The sequence below is a fragment of the Schistocerca piceifrons genome, chromosome 1 (genome assembly GCF_021461385.2).
Source record: "Schistocerca piceifrons isolate TAMUIC-IGC-003096 chromosome 1, iqSchPice1.1, whole genome shotgun sequence".
Lineage (NCBI taxonomy): Eukaryota > Metazoa > Arthropoda > Insecta > Orthoptera > Acrididae > Schistocerca > Schistocerca piceifrons.
Window position 1 is genome coordinate 376945976 of NC_060138.1, and position 22077 is coordinate 376968052.

At 41.0% G+C, this 22077-nt stretch overlaps 1 protein-coding gene across 1 annotated transcript in view; it reads right to left on the reverse strand.

The window, feature by feature from the left end:
- Positions 1-22077, reverse strand: part of LOC124795826 (cysteine sulfinic acid decarboxylase-like) — a 97797-nt gene that overhangs the window by 35530 nt on the left and 40190 nt on the right. Inside the window, exons 2-3 of the mRNA XM_047259912.1 lie at positions 21040-21268; positions 13301-13520 (exon numbers count right to left, since the gene is read on the reverse strand). Coding sequence (XP_047115868.1) covers positions 13301-13520; positions 21040-21268 — 449 coding nt within the window. The remainder of the gene's footprint in view (positions 1-13300; positions 13521-21039; positions 21269-22077) is intronic.

Below are 22077 nucleotides of genomic sequence, written 5' to 3' on the forward strand. Positions count from 1 at the left end.
GCAGCTATTCCATTTGATTCGGTCAGCCTCTGATATGCTTGTAGCCTCCCATTGTACTACCAGAGATAACCAAAGAGAACAAACTTATTCACTAGTTAAATGAGTGTCAGAAGCAGATGCAGGAGTCTCATTCTGCCACCTGATCAAGGTTATTGGAGAAGTGATTTCCTTTCCCTTCCTCCATCCTATTATGAAAAGTCAGTGCATATCTATGTCATGTGTGATAGTGAGTTTGTACAGCGTAATGTTGTTTTGTGTTTGTGCTATTATCAATGAAGGGAAGGTAGAAGGGGAAGCCTCATGCTAGCACATAGCCTACTCCTCCAAAATAGCACTGAGGAAGCCACTGAGCTTAAAACAGTCCCATATGCTGGATGAATCCCCTCCCAAGAGACATTACTCAAAGATTTGAAAATTAATCCCAAACAGTGGCACAAAGTCTGGTAGTCGAAAACTTGATGACACCATCTCATCTTCCTTACCAACCAAATGCTGGTGATTAAATTTTCTCGCACAATCATGATTTGAAATGACTATTTCTAAGCTGAGCACCACTATGCAAGTAAGCATCAGCGACCTTTGACCTTGACAATGGAGGGAGGTAATCTAATCAGCAGTAATTTATAATCCTGTAGATTCTACGCTAGATGAAACATTTGACAGAAAGAACAGATATACATTTAATCCAGAATGAGATTTTTATTCTGCAGCACAGTGTGCACTGATGTGAAACTTCCTATCAAATTAAAACAGTTCCAACCTGTGAGGAAGTTCATATCAGTGCACATTACACTGCAGAGTGAAAATATCATTCTGAAAATATCCCTCAGGCTGTGGCTAAGTCACATCTCCACAACAGCCTTTTTTCCAGGAGTGCTAGTCTTGTAAGTTTCACAGGAGAGCTTCTGTGAAGTTTGGTAAGTAGGAGATGAAATACTGGCAGAAGTAAAGCTGTGAGAATAAGTTGTGAGTCATCCACAGATAGCTCAGTTGATAGAGCACTTACCCACAAAAGGGAAAGGTCCCAAGTTCGAGTCTCAGTCTGGTACATAGTTTTAATGTGGCAGGAAGTTCCATATCATGTATTGATCATTTTAGTGAGGTTCCTGGATAGAGAACACATCTACATCTACACCTAAATCTGTACTCTACAAAGCACTGTGAAGTGCGTAGCAAAGGGTACATCCCACTCTGCCAGTTATTAGGGTTTTTCATATACCATTCATATACTGAATGTGTGAATAATGATTACTTAAATGTCTCTGTGCATGCTATTATTAATTTAACCTTTTTTTCACAATATATATGGGAGTGATGCACAGGGGGTTGTACTGTTTTCCTAGGGCCTTCATTAAAGCCAGTTCTTGACACTTTATAAGTAGGCTTTTGGGGTTGTTTACATCTATCTTCAAGAGTCTGCTGATTCAGTTTTTTCAGCATCTATGTACATGGATTGAACAAACACTGTGACCATTTGTACTGTCCTCTGTATCTGTTCAATACCCCCCTGTTATTCTTGTCTGGTATGGGTCCAACACACTTTAGCAATACTCTAGGATGTGTTGCACCAGTGATTCATAAGCAGTCTCCTTTGTAGACTGATTGCATTTACCCAGTATTCTGTCAATAAAGCAAAGTCTGCCATCTGTTTTACGCATCACTGTACCTATGTGACTATTCCATTTCATTCCAGAAAAAGTGTAACACCCAGATATTTTTCTGTGACTCACTGACAGTGGTGCCTATACAATAGTTTGTAGGGGGGGGGGGGGGGGGGGAGGACTTACACTTGGGGGTATGGAGTATTTTCAATATTTTGGAATATGAATGGTGACTTGTAAGTAGCCGTAAAAACGATCCAGTTCTGACCCTCTTAAAACCTGCATAATACTGGCTTTTAATCCATTTTATAAACAGAGAAACAGTTGATTACACTACTTTTTTTTCATTTCCCTGAGAGCTTGGGGGGGCGGGGGGGGGGGGAGGGGGGGGAGAGTGGGACGACAGCCATCTTCGCCCTCAGATATGGGTACTCTTACTCGCTGATATTATAGTCTTCATAGGACCCTATGTTTTTTAATTTTGTGAAGTGCCCAATTTTATATTTCTTAAGAAGCAAAATGAGGATAATGGAATGTAGTCAAATTAAATCAGGTGATGCTGAGAGAATTAGATTAGGAAATGAGACACTTAAAGTAATAAAGGAGTTTCGCTATTTGGGGAGCAAAATAACTGATGATGGTCGAAGTAGAGAGGATATAAAATGTAGACTGGCAATGGCAAGGAAAGCGTTTCTGAAGAAGAGAAATTTGTTAACATTGAGTATAGATTTAAGTGTCAGGAAGTCGCTTGTGAAAGTATTTGTATGGAGTGTAGCCATGTATGGAAGTGAAACATGGACAATAAATAGTTTAGACAAGAAGAGAATAGAAGCTTTCGAAATGTGGTGCTACAGAAGAATGCTGAAGATTAGACGGGTAGATCACATAACTAATGAGGAGGTATTGAATAGAATTGGGGAGAAGAGGAGTTTGTGGCACAAGTTGACTAGAAGAAGGGATCGGTTGGTAGGACATGTTCTGAGGCATCAAGGGATCACCAATTTAGTATTGGAGGGCAGCATGGAGGGTAAAAATCATAGAGGGAGACCAAGAGGTGAATACACCAAGCAGATTCAGAAGGATGTAGGCTGCAGTAGGTACTGGGAGATGAAGAAGCTTGCACAGGATAGAGTAGCATGGAGAGCTGCATCAAACCAGTCTCAGGACTGAAGACCACAACAACAATAACAACATTTAAACCAAGTTGCCCATCTTTGTACATTCTGAAGTCTTATTGATATCTAACTGAATATTTAAGTAGTTTCTTTCAGACAGTATAGATAACTACATCATCTGCAAAAAGTCTGAGGTTATTATTCATGTTGTCTGCAAGGCCATTCATACAAAACATGAACAGCAAGGGTTTCAAAACACTTCCCTAGGGCCCACCTAAATTACTTCTACATTTGTCAGTTTGTTGCACCATCTATACCAAGAAATTATCAATCCAGTCACAAATTTCACTTAATACACCATACTATCATACATTTAATAATAAGTGAAGTTGTGGTACTGAGTCATATGCTTTTTAAAAATAGAAAAAGATTGCATCATCTAACTGCAGTGATCCAAAGCTTTGAGTATGCCATGTGAGAAAAGTTCGAGATGGATTTCACATGATTAGTGTTTTCGGAATCCATGCTGGATTTCGTGGAGAACATCATACTGTTTGATGTATCTTATCATGTTTGAGCTCAGAATATGTTCTAATTTTGTGCAACAAATCAGTGTCAAGGATATTAGGTGGTAGTCTTGTGGCTCACTTCTACTGCCCTCCTTGTAAATGGATGTGATCAGTTCTTTCTTCCAACTACTGGGCATGGTTTTTTTGTTGGAGGTATCTGTGATAGATTATAGTGAAAAGAGGGGCTAACTCAGCTAAAAATTTGGTATAGAATCTGATAGGGATTCCACCGGGCCCTGGAGCTTTATACAGTTTCAACAATTTTAGCTGTTTCTCAATCACCAACACCGCATTACTGCTATTGCTTTACTACCCTCAATTTCAGTTCCCATTTCAACCATGAGTGTCTGGACACTAACTTGGGTGCCACTGACAGCCTTTATATACTATCAGAATTTCTTTGGGTTTTGTGAAAGATCATTTGACAAAAATTCTGCTGTGGTAGTCACTGAAGGCTTCATACACTGCTCTCTTGATAGCCAAACATGTTTCATTCGGCATCTCTCTGTCTATAGTCCTATGTTTTGTTTTTTACCTACTGGCTCCCTTCCATAATGAATTCTTCTGCTGGGTACTGGTACATATCTGTCCGGTGCAAGGTCAACTACTCTTTTAAACTAGAGACATAGTTCCTCTGAATGCTACCGTCATATGCTAAAAGTTTCAAGTTCCTCACTGAGATAAGGCACTTCTGCTTTTAATCTAGTTTAGTGAACACGTATGTCTTTCTACCGGTTTTACTTAGCCTTTGTATTTTGGTAATCACTGATGTCACAACCATGTCATAGTCATTGATACCAGCTTGGATGTGGTCACTTTCAAAATTATAAAGTCTATTGGTTGTCATCACGTCTAAAATATTTCCATCATAAGTGGTGTTCCAAACCATCTGTTCTAGGTAATTTTCAGAGAAGACACTTAGTAATTTTTCACAGGACATCTTGTCATGCCCTCCACTAACAAAACTTAATTTTCCCAATTGATTGTTGGTGATTAAAGTCCACTGATGATTACAGTTTGATTAGGGGACTTATGTACAAGTGAAATGAGGTTTTCTCTAAAATTTTTAGTTACACCAGGAAGTTAATCTGGTGCCCAATAAAAGGATCCATTTAAAATTTTAAGCCCCCCATGATACTGATTCTCGCCCATACAATTTTGCATACAGTTTCAGTTTCTATCTCTATGGATTTGAGTGTCTTATCTCATGTGACATATGTACTATCTCCATTTCTTGTTAGCCTTCCTTTCCATACATGCTTAACTTTACCCCAAAAATCTCACTGCTGTTGACTTCAGGCATTAACCAACTTTCTGTGCACAGTATTATGTGAACTTCACAGGTTTTCAGGAGCGTTTTAAATTCTGCCACTTTGTTGTGAATGCTTCAGTAATTAACTACTAGGGTTTTAATACTCTATTCTGTGGAGGGGGAGGGGGTGGAGGGGCATTTCCTTGGATCTCACACTAATGCTTTTGGGTCTCCTACAGCTGTGGTTATCTAGACTGAATGATGAGTCACCTAATCTGAAAAAAAAACCTGGTGTGCCCCCTACACATAGTCAGCTACTTTGGTAGCAGCCTCTAATGTGTAGTGCACAACTGACTCATTTAGGAGGACCCTACAATTCTCAGCTCTGTGGCACAACTCCAGGAAGTCACAATCTAGCTTGTTGCAGAACCTTCAAAGCCTGTGGTTCAATCCTTCCACTCAGCTCAGAACCAGGAGGCCACAATCAGTTCTGGGAACAACACTGCAAATTGTGAGCTTCATTGAAACTCCATGTGGAAGGCTGGTTTTCTCAGTCTTCTCTGCCAGTTGCTGGAAGCATTCAAGAATGACCTTGGAGCCCAGATAATAGGCATTGTTTGTTTCAACAATCTGCAGTTAGTTGCACTGTCCCCCTCCCTCTATCCACTACCCCCTACCACCGTACCCCCTCCACAGTGGCTGCAGGATAGCCTCTTCAACATATTGAATGAGGTTCCCATGCGTACACAATGAGTGAACCTCATGCTCCTGCCTGCCCTTTGCTGTCATTTCCCTGAGAGGTAGCATTATTCACCATGTGTTGTGTTTACCTCCTCTTGATGTGAAGTGAGTGCCACTGGCTCAGCTTCAGTTTCAGTGAAAGACAACACCTATGTACTCCCTGGTGCCTGTCTACCACACACATGATGCCTACACATATCATTGACATGCCACTCACAGCCAAGTGGATGAGTAATGACAGATCCCTGCAGAGGAGGTATTCACAGGAGAGGATAGTACTTATACTACCTTTGGTACCTCTGTTACATGGCTATCATGGGAGTTCTCTCAATACACTCAGTGGTAGCAGTTAGTTACAATATGTGCTACTATAACTAAATCACAAATGTCGATTTACTGTGAAGTAGCTTATGCACACAACAACTGTTACCTTACAAAATTTCTCAAAAATTTAACTTTATGCACATTGATGTGCTCTGAAGTTTGGGTTGGACTATTCTTTGACAGTAACTATAAGTGATAAATACTGATTTTCTATGAAACAAGTTATCCATAACAATTGTAACTAACAAAAAATTCCAAAAATATGATTTTGTAGGTATTCAAAAACTTTCATGATAAATCTATTTTTCACATAATTATACAGTGAAGTAGTGAAGTTAGAGAATGATTGTTTTTAACAAGGATGAGCCTGCTGCTGTCAAAAACTTTTCTAAATGATCCCAATTTAAGTTTTAGGCTTACAATTTTCGATAGTACTTTGCGTTTATTGCAGTATTCACGAATGTTCAAAATTTCACATTATATCCCAATGCATGCAAACACTGACACAATCAAGGTAATATTATGCATAGCAAAACCAACAGTAAAATATTAGAATCTGTCATTTTGAATCTGCAAATGAATATGGCACACAGTGTTTCACAAAAAGGAGATTTCAGAAGTTGGCTTTCATATATAAATGCAAATGTGAATTATTCCAATTCTTTACTTAGCCAATTCTGTGACAACCTGTACACTGGCATCCCAAAGGTGAACATTGCAGCATCAGTTTATCTTGGTCAAAACTGTAAAAATTGCGGAGCAGCAACAAAGCACTTCTGCTTGGAGCATGTAACAAAGCTTATTGTTATATTTAAATAATGGAAAATACAGGATGGAAAGTACCAATATTATGAAAAAGATAGTTGCTACTCACCATACAGAGGAGACACTGAGTCACAGATAGGTACAACAAAAAGACTGTCAGAAAGTGAGTTTCAGCCAACTTGACTTCATCAGAAGTAGACAAAAAAAAACAAAAAAAACACACACACACACACATATGCAATTCACACAAACAAATGACCACAGTCTCTGACTGTTGGGGCAATGGCAGAAGCAATTGAGTTGTGGGAGTAAGGAGGAGGCTGGAGTTGGGAGGGGGAGGGATAGAAGATTAGGGGTGGAGAGGGGGGGAGGAGTAAAGTGCTGCTTGTGGAAGCATACAGAGACAAATTGGAGAGAGATTAGGACAGCTAGGTGCAGTCAGGAGGTTGACATAGGGCAGTGAGGGGAGTGGGGGTCAGGGGGAGGGGGGAAGGGTTTGGAAAAGGGAGAAGTAAAAGGATTGTGGATGTGTTGGTGGAATAGAGGGCTGTGTAATGCTGGAATGGGAACAGATAATAGGCTTTGGACTGGTAAGGACAATGACTAATGAAGGTTGAGGCTAGGAGAGTTACGGGAACATAGGATATATTGCAGGGAGAGTTCTCAACTGTGTAGTCCAGAAAAGCTGGTGTTGGTGGGGTGGTCCAGATGGCACATGCTGTGAAGCAGTCATTGAACTGAAGCATGTTGTGTTGGGCAGTATGTTCAGCAACAAAGTGGTCCAGCTGTCTCTTGCTCATAGTTTGTCAGTGGCCATTAATGCAGTCAGGCAGCAGGTTGGTTGTCATGCTTATGTAGAATGCAGCACATTGGTTGCAACTTAGTTTGTAGATCACATGATTGCTTTTGCAGGTAGCACTGTTTTTGATGGGATAGGTGATACTTATGACCAGACTGTAGTAGGTGGTGGTGGGAGGATGTATGGGATAAGTCTTGCATTTAGGTCTATTACAGAGATATGAGATGTGATTGGAAAATTTTAAAAATGGATCCGCTACTGCTTACTGGTTTGGCAAGCAGGTACACGGAGGGTGGGGAGTAAGTCGTTGCCTTGTCCTTAAATGCCCTCTGACGGGAAATGCATTTCCTTTATTCATTTTGTTGTGGCAGCTGGTTGAGTGCAGGTTTGTTAGGGCTTGTTGCTGGATTCTGTCTGTGTGAAAATGGACATAAAAATGGAGCAACAAGTTTGTGTAAAATTTTGTTTTAAAACCAGGATATCAGCTTCTGAGACTTAGGAACTATTAAAAACAGCTTTTGGAAATAATTGTATGAGCTGGTCAGATTTAAAAATGGCCATGAATCATCTGAAGATGAACCACAGTCCGGCCATCCTTCCACCTCAAAAACAAATGAAATTGTTGTGAAAGTTCACACCTTAGTGTGCTCTGATTGTAGACCTACAATTGAGGAGATGGCTGATGAACTTAATTGAAGTTTCTATGCAGTTCATTCAATTTTCTGAAGATCTGAACATGCATTGAATCTCCACAAAATTCATTCCAAAAGTGTTGTCAGGTGAACATAGATAATACCGACTTGATGTGTGCCAAGAACTGATTAATCAGACTAAAAATGACCCAGATTTGTTAAATAGGGTAATTACTGGTGATGGATTATGGGTATACGGATATGATCCTGACACCAAAGTGAAGTCTTTGCAATGGAAGACTGCAGGTTCACTGCAACCAAAAAAAGTATGGCAAAGACGGTCGAATGTGAAGGCAATGTTGGTGATCTTTTTCGATTGTACCAGTACTGTGCATCATGAATTTACCCCTAGAGGACAGACAACTGTGTCTTTGAGTGTTTGGTTTGTGGAAAGACAGGAGTTGGGTGCTACACTATGACAATGCTACTGCTCATCGTGCCTTCTCCATTGTTGAATTTTTGACCAAATTCAAAATTCCTGTGCTTCCACAACTGCCATATTCCACTGATTTAGCCCCTGTGGACTTCTACCTGTTTCCTAAACTGAAATGTTCAATGAAAGGGAAGCAATTTGACTTGATTGAAGACACTCAGGCAAATACGGAGAGTGTCCTTAACACACTTCAGGAAAAAATATTCTAGGAATGTGGAAACACCATTGGAGTCAGTGTGTTCAGTCAGAAGGGGACTATTTTGAAGGAGACACATCACAGTAGCATGTAGGTACCACCATTGTACAATTACATGCCCATTCTTAAAACTTTCCATCACACCTTGTATGAGCCATGAGTCAAGGGATTGGGATCAGGGGTGGAGTAAGGATGGATAATGATATTGTGTAGGTTCAGCAGGCAGCAGAATAGCACTGTGAGAGAAGCCAAAAGGATAGTGGGTGGAATATTCCTCATTTCAGGGCATGGTGAGAGATAGTCAAAACCCTGGCAGATAATGTGATTCAGTTGCTCGAATTCTGGGAGTCACTGAGTAATGAGCGGGGTGCTCCTTATGGGCCTGGACAGTGGGAATGTGGGAGGTGGTATGTGACTGGAGAGAAAGGCATGATAGATCTGTTTCTGTACAAGATAGGGAGGGTAATTTTGGTCTGTGAAGGCCTCAGCTATCCTTGGAATATTTAGTAAGGGTTTTTTTGTCAGTACAATTGTGAGGGATGTACGGAGGGAATTTCTTTGTATAGAATGTGTGGCTGCTGTGGAAGCAGAGGTATTCTTGGTGGCTGGTAGATTTGATATTGAGAGGAGTACTGATGTAGTCATCTTTGAGGTGCAGGTCAACATTCAACAAGTTGGCAGGTTATGTTGAGTAGGACAAGGTGAAGTGAATGGGGGAGAAGGTGTTCAGTTTCTGGACAAATGTCAACAGGGTGTCCTCGCTCTTCATCCAGATCATGAAGATACATCAGTGAATCTGAACCAGGTGGAGGCTTGGGATTTTGAGTGTTTAGCTAGGATTCCTCTTAACGGTCCATGAACAGGCTGGCATAGCAAGGTGCCATGCAGGTGCCCAAATTTGTTTGTCAGTAATGCCTTCAAAGGAGAAGTAATTGTGGGTGAGGATATAGTTGGTCATGGTGGCTAGGAAGGAAATTGTAGGTTTGGAATATGTCAGATGTTGGGAAAGGCAGTGGGCATTAGCGGTAAGGCCATGACTATTAGTGATGTTAGTGTAAAGAAAGGTGGCATCAGTGCCGACTTTCAAGGCATCATGTGGTAAAGGAACAAAAATGTGGAGAGTCAGGGAAGGAAATGGTTGGTATCTTTTATATAGGAGCCTAGGTGATGTGTAATAGGCTGAAGGTGCTGAAAACAGAGAATCTCTGTCATGTGATATACTTGCTTAGCTGCAACCACTGTGCTGCATTCTACATGGGCATGACAACCAACATGCTGTCTGTCCACATGAATGGCCAAAAATGAACTGTGGCCAACAAACAGCTGGGCCATGCTGTTGCTGAGCACATGGTCCAACATGGTGTTCTTCATTTCAATGACTAATTCATAGCCTGGTGCCATCTGGATCCTCCACGCCAACACCAGTTTTTCTGAATAGCACAAGCTGGAACTCTCCTTGCAATATAACCTACCTTCCCTTAACCACCCTGGCCTCAACCTTCATTAGTCATTGTCCTTACCCATCCAGCCCCTTTCCAGTTCCCATTCCAGCACTACACAGCCCTCTTTTCCACCAGCATACTCAAGTCTTTTTACTTCTCTCCTTTTCTGCCAATTTTAGTTGGTTTTTGCCTTTCACTGTCGGCCTACTCCTTCAGATTTCATCTTGTTTCCTCTTACTTCATCCATTTCGTACTTTTCATAATTTTTCTCACGTGTTTGGCTATACTTTTGCGAAATTTTTCGGATGTGTTTCTACATTATTTATGTATTTTTATGGGTCTTTGCTCCTTCCATCTGTGTCAATACAGAAAAGATTCCTTATCCCCAACCAGAACCCAGTCCCACATACTGTTTGTTCATTGTTGCTTGGCTTGTAGAATCCTCCCAATGGCCTTGCCATTAAATTACCCATCTCTGGCTGCCACCCTTCCTTCCACAATGAGCTGCATCTGTTCAAATTCTGCCAATCCCCCCACCAACATAGTCCTTCAGAACCTTATCAATAAGGCCCAAATCTCCTTGGAATAACTCCTTTACATCCAGAGAATTCTCCTGCTATGAAATCCCAAATTCTTGCATCCCATATCACACACTGAAACTCTTGTTCTCCAGGAACTAGGGCAACATGCACAATGCCACCTCAAAAACTCTCCATCCTCTACACTTCCTACTCTCACCTTGGACTACCACTATCCACGACCCCTACAACAACCTACAAACCTCTCCTTCAGCTGTTACATTCATCCACCTATAAACCCTGCCAAGTGAACCCCTTCCAGAAATCCAGAAGTATCTCCAATCTCTCCACAAATACTTAAGTCCATCCCAGAACCTCTCCCCAGAGAACATCTCTCTCCTCACCCCTACCACTCCCTGCACTCCTACCTTCTACACGCTTCCTGAAGTCCATAGTCCCAACCATCTGGGAGACCACATTGTGTCAGTTACTGTGCCCCCACTGAGAGAATCTCTGCTCTTGTAGACCAACACCTTCAGCTATTTCCTCCATTAACATTCCTAATGCCCATGGCCTTACTGCTATTGAGCACTAACTTTCCCAATGCCCAAAATATCCCAAAACTACATCATTCCTAGGCAACATGACCAATTATATCCTCACCCACAATTACTTCTTCTTTTAAGGCATTAGTGACAAACAAATTTAGGGTACAGCTATGGACACCTCCATGGTATCCCATGGTATCCCATGCCAACCCATTCATGGGCCATTAAGAATTATGCTTCCTAAACACCCAGAACCCTAAACCCCCCACCTGGTTCAGATTCATTGATGACATCTTTGTGATCTGGATTGAGGATGAGGACACACTATCCACATTCCTACAGAAACTCAACATCTTCTGCCCCATTTTCTTTACCTGGCCATAATCAACCTAGCAAGCCACCTCCCTTGATGTTGACCTCCACCTCAAAGATGGCTACATTAGTACCTTCATCCATATCAGACCTACCAACCACCAGCAATACCTCCACTTTGACAGCTGCCACCCATTTCATACCATTAAGTCATTTTCACATAGCCTAGTCACCCGTGTCCATTGCATCTGTAGTGAAGAGCGATCCCTCTCAAAATATACCAAAGGTCTTAATGAGGACTTCACAGACTGTAATTACCCTCCCAACCCTGTACAAAAACAGATCTCCCATATCTTATCTCTCCAGACACCCACCACCTCCCAAAGTTCCATTTTCTGACAACAGAGGAGCATTCCTCTTGTGACTCAATATCCGTGTAACAGACTTAGATGCAAGACCTGTCCCACATAACTTCCCACCACCACCTACTCCAGTCCAGTCACAAGCATCACCTGTCCCATCAAAGTCAGGGCTAGCTGTGAAACCAGTCACGTGATCTACAAGTTAAGCTGCAAATAGTGGACATGACAACCAACAAGCTGTCTGTCTATATGAATGGCCACCAATAAACTGTAAACAAGAAACAGCTGGACCACCTTGTTGCAGAGCATGCCATCCAACATGACATTCTTCATTTCACTGACTGCTTCACAGCCTGTGCCATCTGGGTCCTCCCCACCAACACCAGCTTTTCTGAATTGTACAGGTGGGTACACTCCCTGCAATATATCCTACATTCCCACACTCTCCTGGCCTCAACCTTTGTTAGCCATTGTCCTTACCCACCCATCCCAATCCCTGTTCCCATTCTAACACTAGACAACCCTCTGTTTTTCCAATGCACCCACAGTCTTTTTACTTATCTCGTTTTCTGCTAACCCTGTCCCCCCCCCCCCCCCCCAATCCTATGTTGCTATTCCCCCACTCCCCACCCCACCCTCTACCTTACCCCACTGCCCAGTCACTTCTCCCATAATGGGCTGCTGCTCACAGTCTAGACCCAATGGCCAGAGACTGTAGTCATGTGTGTGTGAGTTGTGAACGAAGACCTTGTTGGCCAAAAGATAAATTGCTGACAGTCTTTTTGTTGTGCCCATATGGTTCAGCATTCCTGCTGTATGGTGAGTAGCAACTATCCTATTCATAATATTGTTATTGTTATTGTTATATTTGAAATCTATGAACTGTGATTTAAGACATGTGATCTGCAGCTTGCAGCTGTGCAACAGGTTTGGAAGGAATTAAAAGATTTGAAAGAATTGGCTCTTGCATTAATGAACTCTTGAAAGAAGCTCCTCTTAGAAAACTAAAGTATAAAGAAATTACATGACTTTCATTATGATTTACTTCTATCATGTGACACAGTACTTGATTAAAAATGGTGTGTTTATTTATATTCATTATGAGAGTCAGTGAAATGATTTTTTGCTAAATGATTTTTCACTTGTGAAAACCTGAAGAATTATCAGGTAAATATGAACTTTAAGATGCTCTTATATGACAGTAGGTATGATTAAATTCAAGGAAGAACACAATGGATGTGAAAGAAGTATTAAATGTTATTGAAAAACAGGAGTTAGAGAAAAGTTTTGTAAAAAGCACAAATTTGAAGAGTGTTGTGACGAACAAGAATATAGATTACTGTTAACAACAAAATACTCTATATCTTCATTATGTTTTATGAAGTGTATCATGAAAATTTTCAAAGCATGGATAATTTTTGAAAATTTATGAGTATTTTGTGACACATAAAAAAATTTTGAATCTGAAATGGACACCTCCCTTATTTTGTATTGTACCTTTCCACTAAAATTTTACAGTCAAAGATATAATTTTTAACTGGAACTTACTTTTGAGGAATCTGACACTAGCCATCAGTTTTTCCTTTTGTTAATCAGTGTAAAATTAATATTGAACGAATATTTTTTCTTACCTGCTGTAGCAATAACCATGAATGGAGCATAACCATTTGAAATACTCTCTCCAATTTTCTTTTCCAATTCTTCAACATTCATTCTTCCACATGCATCTGTACTGATGAGCCAAACATTTTGTTCACCAATACCCAAAAGAGCAGACATCTTGTGAACTGAATAATGCGCATCTTCAGACGAAAATAGTATCAGTTGTGGTACATTTCTCATGCCATTGTTCTAGGAGAGAAAGAAAAAAATCATATGCTTAAAATTATAGTATATTTATAGGATGAATCATTGAAGCTACAGAACACACGTAAATATTATAGACAGTTGAAAGAAAGCAGCTTATCAATTACCAAAACAAAAGTAATTTGAGAGGAATCAATAAGAAGACAAAGCAACTGAATGCGATGATCCTCACACTTTCATTGTTACAGGGTTTCTTTATTCTGTACATTGTATGTGAATAATAAATGGAGGAACAACAAGGAATGAAATGACAAGGGGAAAAATGAGAAAACATAAGAAAAAATGGTGGGAATTGTGATCCTCATTGAACACAATGGATGGGTTTCCTAGCCATAGTGAGTAAAACAGATGATAAAAGCATAGGAACAATATAATAAAATACATCCAAATATTAAAGCATTCCTTTTTTGGAACACTAACAGGCACAATTAATTATACAATACATAAACTCTCAATTGAGTCAGTGCAGTAATCACCATCACTCATGAAGGCATTATGAATACACTTGTGCAGTGCCTATCTGTGTGTAGGGAATCTTTTTACAAAAATTATTTTAAGACAACATGAGACACATCATTAATGTTCTTGAAGTGCATGAAGGGGGTTACTCTAACAAGGTGATTAAGAAAATATGCAAATGCAAATAAATTAACTTCAAGGTATCACAAATTTATCTCACCTAACAAAGTGATCAAAGCAAAGCACAGTGTATAAACAAACAAACTTAAGGTACTTATGTGAAGCTAATGTGACACAATGACTAATGCAAATACAAGAAAAAATAAACAAACGTGGGGTGAAGCTAATCTAAAACAGTTGGGCATTTCAGTCTTTAATGGTGCATACATGGCACCACATTGGTTTGTGTATTCTTCACAAAAAAGGGTTGGATCTTGCTGCACTCACTATAATCCAGTGTGTTCCATGAAGCAGATAGCTGATGGTCAGCACATGAGACCATGAGGAGAGTGTTGAATAATGCTTCCCTGAAGTGTGGTGTCAATCTCATCTACTTGTTCTCCAAAGGCATCATGGGAGCCTGCAATGCTGTTTGTTCACAGACACACAAAACTGACTTGCATTGACATCTTCATGAGCTGTGCACCCATCTAGTAGCACTGCAGGAAGCCATTAATTCTGATAATGGAATGGCTTGAAGATAAACTTAAGGTCAAAGGAACATTAAATCGCTCCACTCATCGTGTGGACAGCTTGATGTCATGTTACGGATGTGTGGACAGCTTGGGAAGTACCAGGAACTGGGGACACTTCCTGTAGAATGCACTGTGGCAAAGAGAACTCTTGTCCTCAGATGTACCCATGATGCAGCTATTTGCTGGGTGACACAACATCTGCTACAGCATGAGATTAAGTGACCGATGGCCTTTTTAGTCTGGTCCCTTCAACTCCCACAAACCAACTATCAGCATGAGATCATCTGTTACAGTAGATAGATTGGATTCATGAATGTGTAGTAGAGTGTCACCACATAATAGACCCCCCCCCCCCCCCCAATCGAAAAGGAGAGGGCAGGCCACAGGGTGCAGTGGCCACTTCCAGCATCAATCAATGCACCACCATGGGCAGCGGTGCAGTGTCAGAGGGGCAGGGGCCACTAGCAACAGTGGAGGCAGCGGCATGGCATGCAGCAGCCTCTGAGGCATTACATCAGGTGAGGGGGTAACACCCTGCCACACCACCAGATGAGGCAGTGCAACAGTGATGCACCATGGTTGGCAGACATAGTCAGGCATGCTGTGGTGCTGGAACAGAGCCTTGCAGAGGGTGTGGTATCATGCTGGTGCTTAGGCAGGTTGTGCATGCTGGGTCACACACAGTATGCCCCATGCAGGTGGCATAACATGCTCCATCCTGTTCTGGTACCATAGGCACCTGCTAGTACTGTCTCCTGCTGCTAGACCAGGTCAAGCAGTGGCGTGGAGGCATGTGCCAACATCATAGGTGTGTTGACAGGTGCTTTGGTATTGATTGTGTGGTGTTAGTGCCTCATGATTCAGATGGGGTGAGAGAGGACAGGCCTTACAATGGAGGCAAGGTGACAGGTGTTGTGGGCACCTCTTCTGAGGCAGGCAGTGGTGGGAATGGCAGGGGAGACTCTGCTCTCAGGTCCCAAGCACTGTCTGCCAGATTGGCAGCGTCTGGCAGGGTAGTATTTTCATCACCTGGTGTCACCTTAACTTCAACAACTGGTGGCACATAAGGGCTGTAAAGATTGAGCATATATGCTGTCTTCAGTGGATTGATGGATAATATGGTGGCAGTGCCACAGAGACCTGTAGAAAACATCTTCTCCCTATACTGCAGCACAAGCTGTGTGCTTGAGTACTGCAGGCTGACTGGCATCTACATGGACCATGACATACATGCACTTGCTGATGTCCCAATTCAGGAAGGATCTGCTGTCACTATGGCATGCGAAATGTAGGGTCCCCCTGAATAGGCCAGGCGTGCACTACATGCAGGAAGCGGCTACAAGGGTAGCGGAGTATATGTGGAGTGCACATGTGGGTTTTTTAGGTTAGAGAATTCCCTCCCTAGGCCCGACAAGATGCCTCCTGAGACGCGGCAAGGTAGGAGTAGGCAAAATGCAACAGGGAATAACAATATTAATCTGCTAATAGTAAACTGCAGGAGCATCTATAGAAAGATCCCAGAACTTCTCTCATTAATAAACGGTCACAATGCCCACAAAGTGCTAGGGACAGAAAGTTGACTGAAACCAGATGTAAACAGTAATGAAATTCTAGACTCAGATTGGAATGTATACCACAGAGACAGGCTGGACAGTGAAGGGGGAGGCATGTTTATAGCGATAAGAAGTGCAATAGTATCGAAGGAAATTGACGAAGATCCGAAATATGAAATAACTTGGGTGAAGGTCACGGTTAAAGCAGGCTCAGACATGGTAATTGGATGTCTCTATAGGCCCCCTGGCTCAGCAGCTGTTGTGGCTGAGCACCTGAAGGATAATTTGGAAAATATTTTGAGTAGATTTCCCCACCATGTTATAGTTCTGGGTGGAGATTTTAATTTGCTGGATATAGACTGGGAGACTCAAACGTTCATAACGGGTGACAGGGACAAAGAATCCAGTGAAATTTTTTTAAGTGCTTTATCTGAAAACCACCTTGAGCAGGTAAACAGAGAACCGACTCATGGCGATGACATATTAGACCTTCTGGTGACAAACAGACCCGAACTATTTGAAACAGTTAACGCAGAACAGGGAATCAGCAATCATAAAGCAGTTACTGCATAGATGATTTCAGCCGCAAATAAAAATATTAAAAAAGGTAGGAAGATTTTTCTGTTTAGCGAAAGTGACAAAAAGCAGATTTCAGAGTACCTGATGGCTCAACACAAAAGTTTTGTCTCAAGTACAGATAGTGTTGAGGATCAGTGGACAAAGTTCAAAACCATCGTACAATATGTGTTGGAAGAGTGTGTGCCAAGAAAGATTGTAAGAGATGGAAAACAGCCACCATGGTACAACAACCGAGTTAGAAAACTGCTGCGGAAGCAAAGGGAACTTCACAGCAAACATAAACATAGCCAAAGCTTTGCAGACAAACAAAAACTACGCAAAGAGGAGGGCTATGCGAGAGGCATTCAGTGAATTCGAAAGTAAAGTTCTATGTACTGACTTGGCAGAAAATCCTAAGAAATTTTGGTTTTATGTCAAAGCGGTAGGTGGATCAAAACAAAATGTCCAGACACTCTGTGACCAAAATGGTACTGAAACAGAGGATGAGAGACTAAAGGCCAAAATACTAAATGTCTTTTCCCAAAGCTGTATCACAGAGGAAGACTGCACTGTAGTTCCTTCTCTAGATTGTCGCACAGATGACAAAATGGTAGATATCGAAATAGATGACCGAGAGATAGAGAAACAATTAAAATCGCTCAAAAGATGAAAGGCTGCTGGACCTGATGGGATACCAGTTTGATTTTACACAGAGTACACGAAGGAACTTGCCCCCATTCTTGCAGCGGTGTACCATAGGTCTCTAGGAGAGTGTAGCATTCCAAAGGATTGGAAAAGGGCACAGGTCATCCCCATTTTCAAGAAGGGATGTCGAACAGATGTGCAGAACTTTAGACCTATATCTCTAACATCTATCAGTTGTAGAATTTTGGAACACATATTATGTTCAAGTATAATGACTTTTCTGGAGACTAGAAATCTACTCTGTAGGAATCAGCATGGGTTTCAAAAAAGATGATCGTGTGAAACCCAGCTCGCGCTATTCATCCACGAGACTCAGAGGGCCATAGACACGGGTTCCCAGGTAGATGACATGTTTCTTGACTTCTGCAAGGCATTCTATACAGTTCCCTGCAGTCATTTAATGAACAAAGTAAGAGCATATGGACTATCAGACCAATTGTGTGATTGGATTGATGAGTTCCTAGATAACAGAACACAGCATGCCATTCTCAATGGAGAGAAGTCTTCTGAAGTAAGGGTGATTTCAGGTGTGCCACAGGGGAGTGTCGTAGGACTGTTGCTATTCACAATATACATAAATGACCTGGTGGATGACATCAGAAGTTCATTGAGGCTTTTTGCGGATGATGCTGTGGTATATCGAGAGGTTGTAACAATGGAAAATTGTACTGAAATGCAGGAGGATCTGCAGCGAACTGATGCATGGTGCAGGGAATGGCAATTGAATCTCAATGTAGACAAGTGTAATGTGCTGCAAATGCATAGAAAGAAAGATCCCTTATCATTTAGCTACAAAATAGCAGGTCAGCAACTGGAAGCAGTTAATTCTATAAATTATCTGGGAGAACGCATTAGCAGTGATTGAAAATGGAATGATCATATAAAGGTGATCGTCGGTAAAGCAAATGCCAGACTGACATTCATTGGAAGAATCCTAAGGAAATGCAATCCAAAAACAAAGTAGGTTACAGTACACTTGTTCGCCCACTGCTTGAATACTGCTCAGCAGTGTGGGATCCATACCAGATAGGGTTGATAGAAGAGATAGAGAAGATCCAACAGAGAGCAGCGCGTTTCGTTGCAGGTTCCATTTAGTAATCACGAAAGTGTTACGGAGATGGTAGATAAACTCCAGTGGAAGACTCTGCAGGAGAGACACTCAGTAGCTCGGTACAGGCTTTTGTTGAAGTTTCGAGAACATACCTTCACCAAGGAGTCAAGCTGTATATTGCTCCCTCCTATGTATATCTTGCGAAGAGACCATGAGGATAAAATCAGAAAGATTAGTGCCCACACAGAGGCATACCAACAATCCTTCTTTCCACGAACAATACAAGACTGGAATAGAAGGGAGAACCAATAGAGGTACTCAAGGTACACACCGTCAGGTGGCTTGTGGAGTATGGATGTGGGTGTAGATGTAGATGTAGATTGTGGAAGCACCTGGCACAGTTGCATCATGCAGATATGCAGCTGCTGTATGAAGGCTGGGTTGCAGGTGGTTCCTGGCGGGGGCTGAAGCTCAAGAGAGGTACATGGGATTGTGAAGGGCTGCCCATATGTAATGCTGGTCGCAGATGCACCAAAGCCTGTTTTGTTGGCCACCCAAAAGCTTAGAAGAATTGGTCTGATAGTCCATATGCTCTTACTTTGTTCATTAAACAACTGTGGGGAACTGTATCAAACAGTTTGCAGAAGTCAAGAAACACAGCATCTACCTGGGAACCCATGTCTCTGGCCCTCTGAGTCTTGTGGACAAATAGCACGAGCTGGTTTTCACACGATCATCATTTTTTAAACCCATGCTGATTCCTACAGAGTAGATTTCTAGTCTCCAGGAAAGTCATAATACTTGAACATAATATGTGTTCCAAAATTCCTGTTCATTATTAAGATTACAGATCACATTGTGAAAGTGTTGAGCAAGTATGGTGTGGAAACTATCTTCAGACCCACCAGGAACATAAAAGAATATTTAAGAATGGTACAAGATGCATGGCATCCTTTGGCTACATTGGGTGTATGTTACATTCCTTGTGTCTGTGGACTGGTTTATATTGGTACTATGAAAAGTAGTGTTAATACCCTTCTATCTGAACACAGGAAGAACTGGCACTTGTGAAATACTGATAAATTGCCCTTAATGGAACATGTTTACCGAGAGGGTGACCACGAAAGGAAATTCAATGGGATGAGTGTCATGTCAAAAAAATCACATACTGTGCATACATGCATAGAGAGGCTATTGAGATTTATAAACACCATAATAATTTTTACAGAAAAGAGGAAGGTGTTACATTAGATAAAATTTGGCAGTCAATGTTGCAAAAGAATGATTGATTACTTTCAATCAATAATGTTGGCATTACCAGAGATAATCTCATAACCAATGTAATGTGATGGGCCATGGTGTCCTATACATTGCCTATATGTTCAGTGCTCCCTCAAGTTCTGGTTGCAATTTGGTGCTTCACCTCTGAAGATGTCTCCCTTAGTTGGAGATGAAATGTTAGGGGAAAGATTTATGCATTGAGACAATAATCCAGAAGTTTTAAGTGAAAACAAAGTTAAGTATTTTTTGCTTGCCCATTTCCTTGAACAGAATCAGAGTTGGTAGTGCTGATCTTACATCAAGCATGATATCACATACTAATTTCAGCTGAGAATTCTAGCAATGGTCACAAACTTTATGTATAAAATATGAGTTCTGAAAAATTTGGTTAGATTAATGGTTATAATTACACAGCTGTATTAAGTTTTGAGAAATTACATACACCATTACAATTGAAGAAAAGAAATAACCTGCAATTGGATAAGGAGTTGAGGAAGGTTGATGATTCCATTTTTGTGAATAACATTTTGACAGGAAACCTGTCTTCATTTGGTGCTGTGGTCAAATCTATGATCATCATTTTCACTACCATGTAAATGCTATTTGATCACTTGTCAACACCAAATCTTATCTTATTACTTACAATATAACATAAGAGGCTGGGTTGCTCTCTTCAGAATCAGTGAGGAAAATAATGTTTGGGAAACACTGACTAAGAGAAGGGGCAGGATGTGTTAAGACATCAGGGAATACGTGCCATGGTACCACAGGTAGCTGCAGACTGAAAAAAAAAACATAGGGAAAAAAAAACATATTGTAATACATGCAACAAATAATTGACATCATTGAGAGTAAATGTTGCTCTAAGATGAGAAGTCTGGCAAAGGAGAGGAAGTAATAGCGCAATGCACAGAGCATGTCAAAGACCAACGGAAGAAAATCATTACCTATTGGAATTGTCTGAAAATATATCTTCCAATAATAATGAAGGGGGAAATCTCAGAAAATAAGTTTTTAAATGTTTTTTTATAAAGCACGGCAGAAATTCTGTATGTAAGAAGCAGTAGTTACCTGTAAACAGAATAAAGGAGACTCATCTATGTCATGTACACAGCACTAAAAGTCTGATACAAACCTCACTTCTAATCATAATCATGTCTATCATAACAACATGAAATGAGTTCTCTCTAAGAATATTGTACCTTTATGTCAGCAGAAAATCTGTACCGTGCAAGATTTATAGCATATCCATTTGCTAAAGATCCTCCGGGACAAAAAACTCCTTCACCATCAGGAAATCCAACTAATTGGTTCATTTTCTCAAGAACTGTCATTTCCATAAGTGTAAATACAGGAGCCACTTCATATGTATATGCACTTGCATTAAGAGAGGCAGCAACCCACTGTCCTGCCAGTCCATATGGATCAAGGCTGTGAGGAGGAAATAATATTTTTTATATTAGAACTTATACACCTGAAAGAAAGGATAGCTTTTAAATTTATTGTTATCAAAATTCATCATCAGTTAAAATCTCAGTCTTTATTGCGTTATATGTTGTGTACAGAGATCAATGCGTTTTAATATAAACTCACCAAACAAAAGCGCTGGCAGGTCGATAGACACACAAACAAACACAAACATACACACAAAATTCTAGCTTTCGCAACCAACGGTTGCTTCATCAGGAAAGAGGGAAGGAGAGGGAAAGACGAAAGGATGTGGGTTTTAAGGGAGAGGGTAAGGAGTCATTCCAATCCCGGGAGCGGAAAGACTTACCTTAGGGGGAAAAAAGGACGGGTATACACTCGCGCGCGCACACACACACACACACACACACACACACACACACACACACACACACCTTAGGGGGAAAAAGGGACGGGTATACACTCACGCGCGCGCGCACACACACACACACACACACACACACACACACACACACACACACATATATCCATCCACACATACACAGACACAAGCAGACATTTGGCCTTTACAAATATGGCCTTTAATCGATTTGACCCAATCCATTGCCTGGCAAAAAAAATTCAAAGCAGTAATAGCATTAAATTTAGTTTTAACGATATAGTGATGGTAGTCATTTGCCTTTCTTCAACTTGAAAAATCAGTTTATCATGCCAGTTACAATGAGGAATATAACAAATGCTTTTCATGCATGAAAATATCATAAATATCATACAGATGACAGTCACATTAAATGTGAGAAACATAATCATAA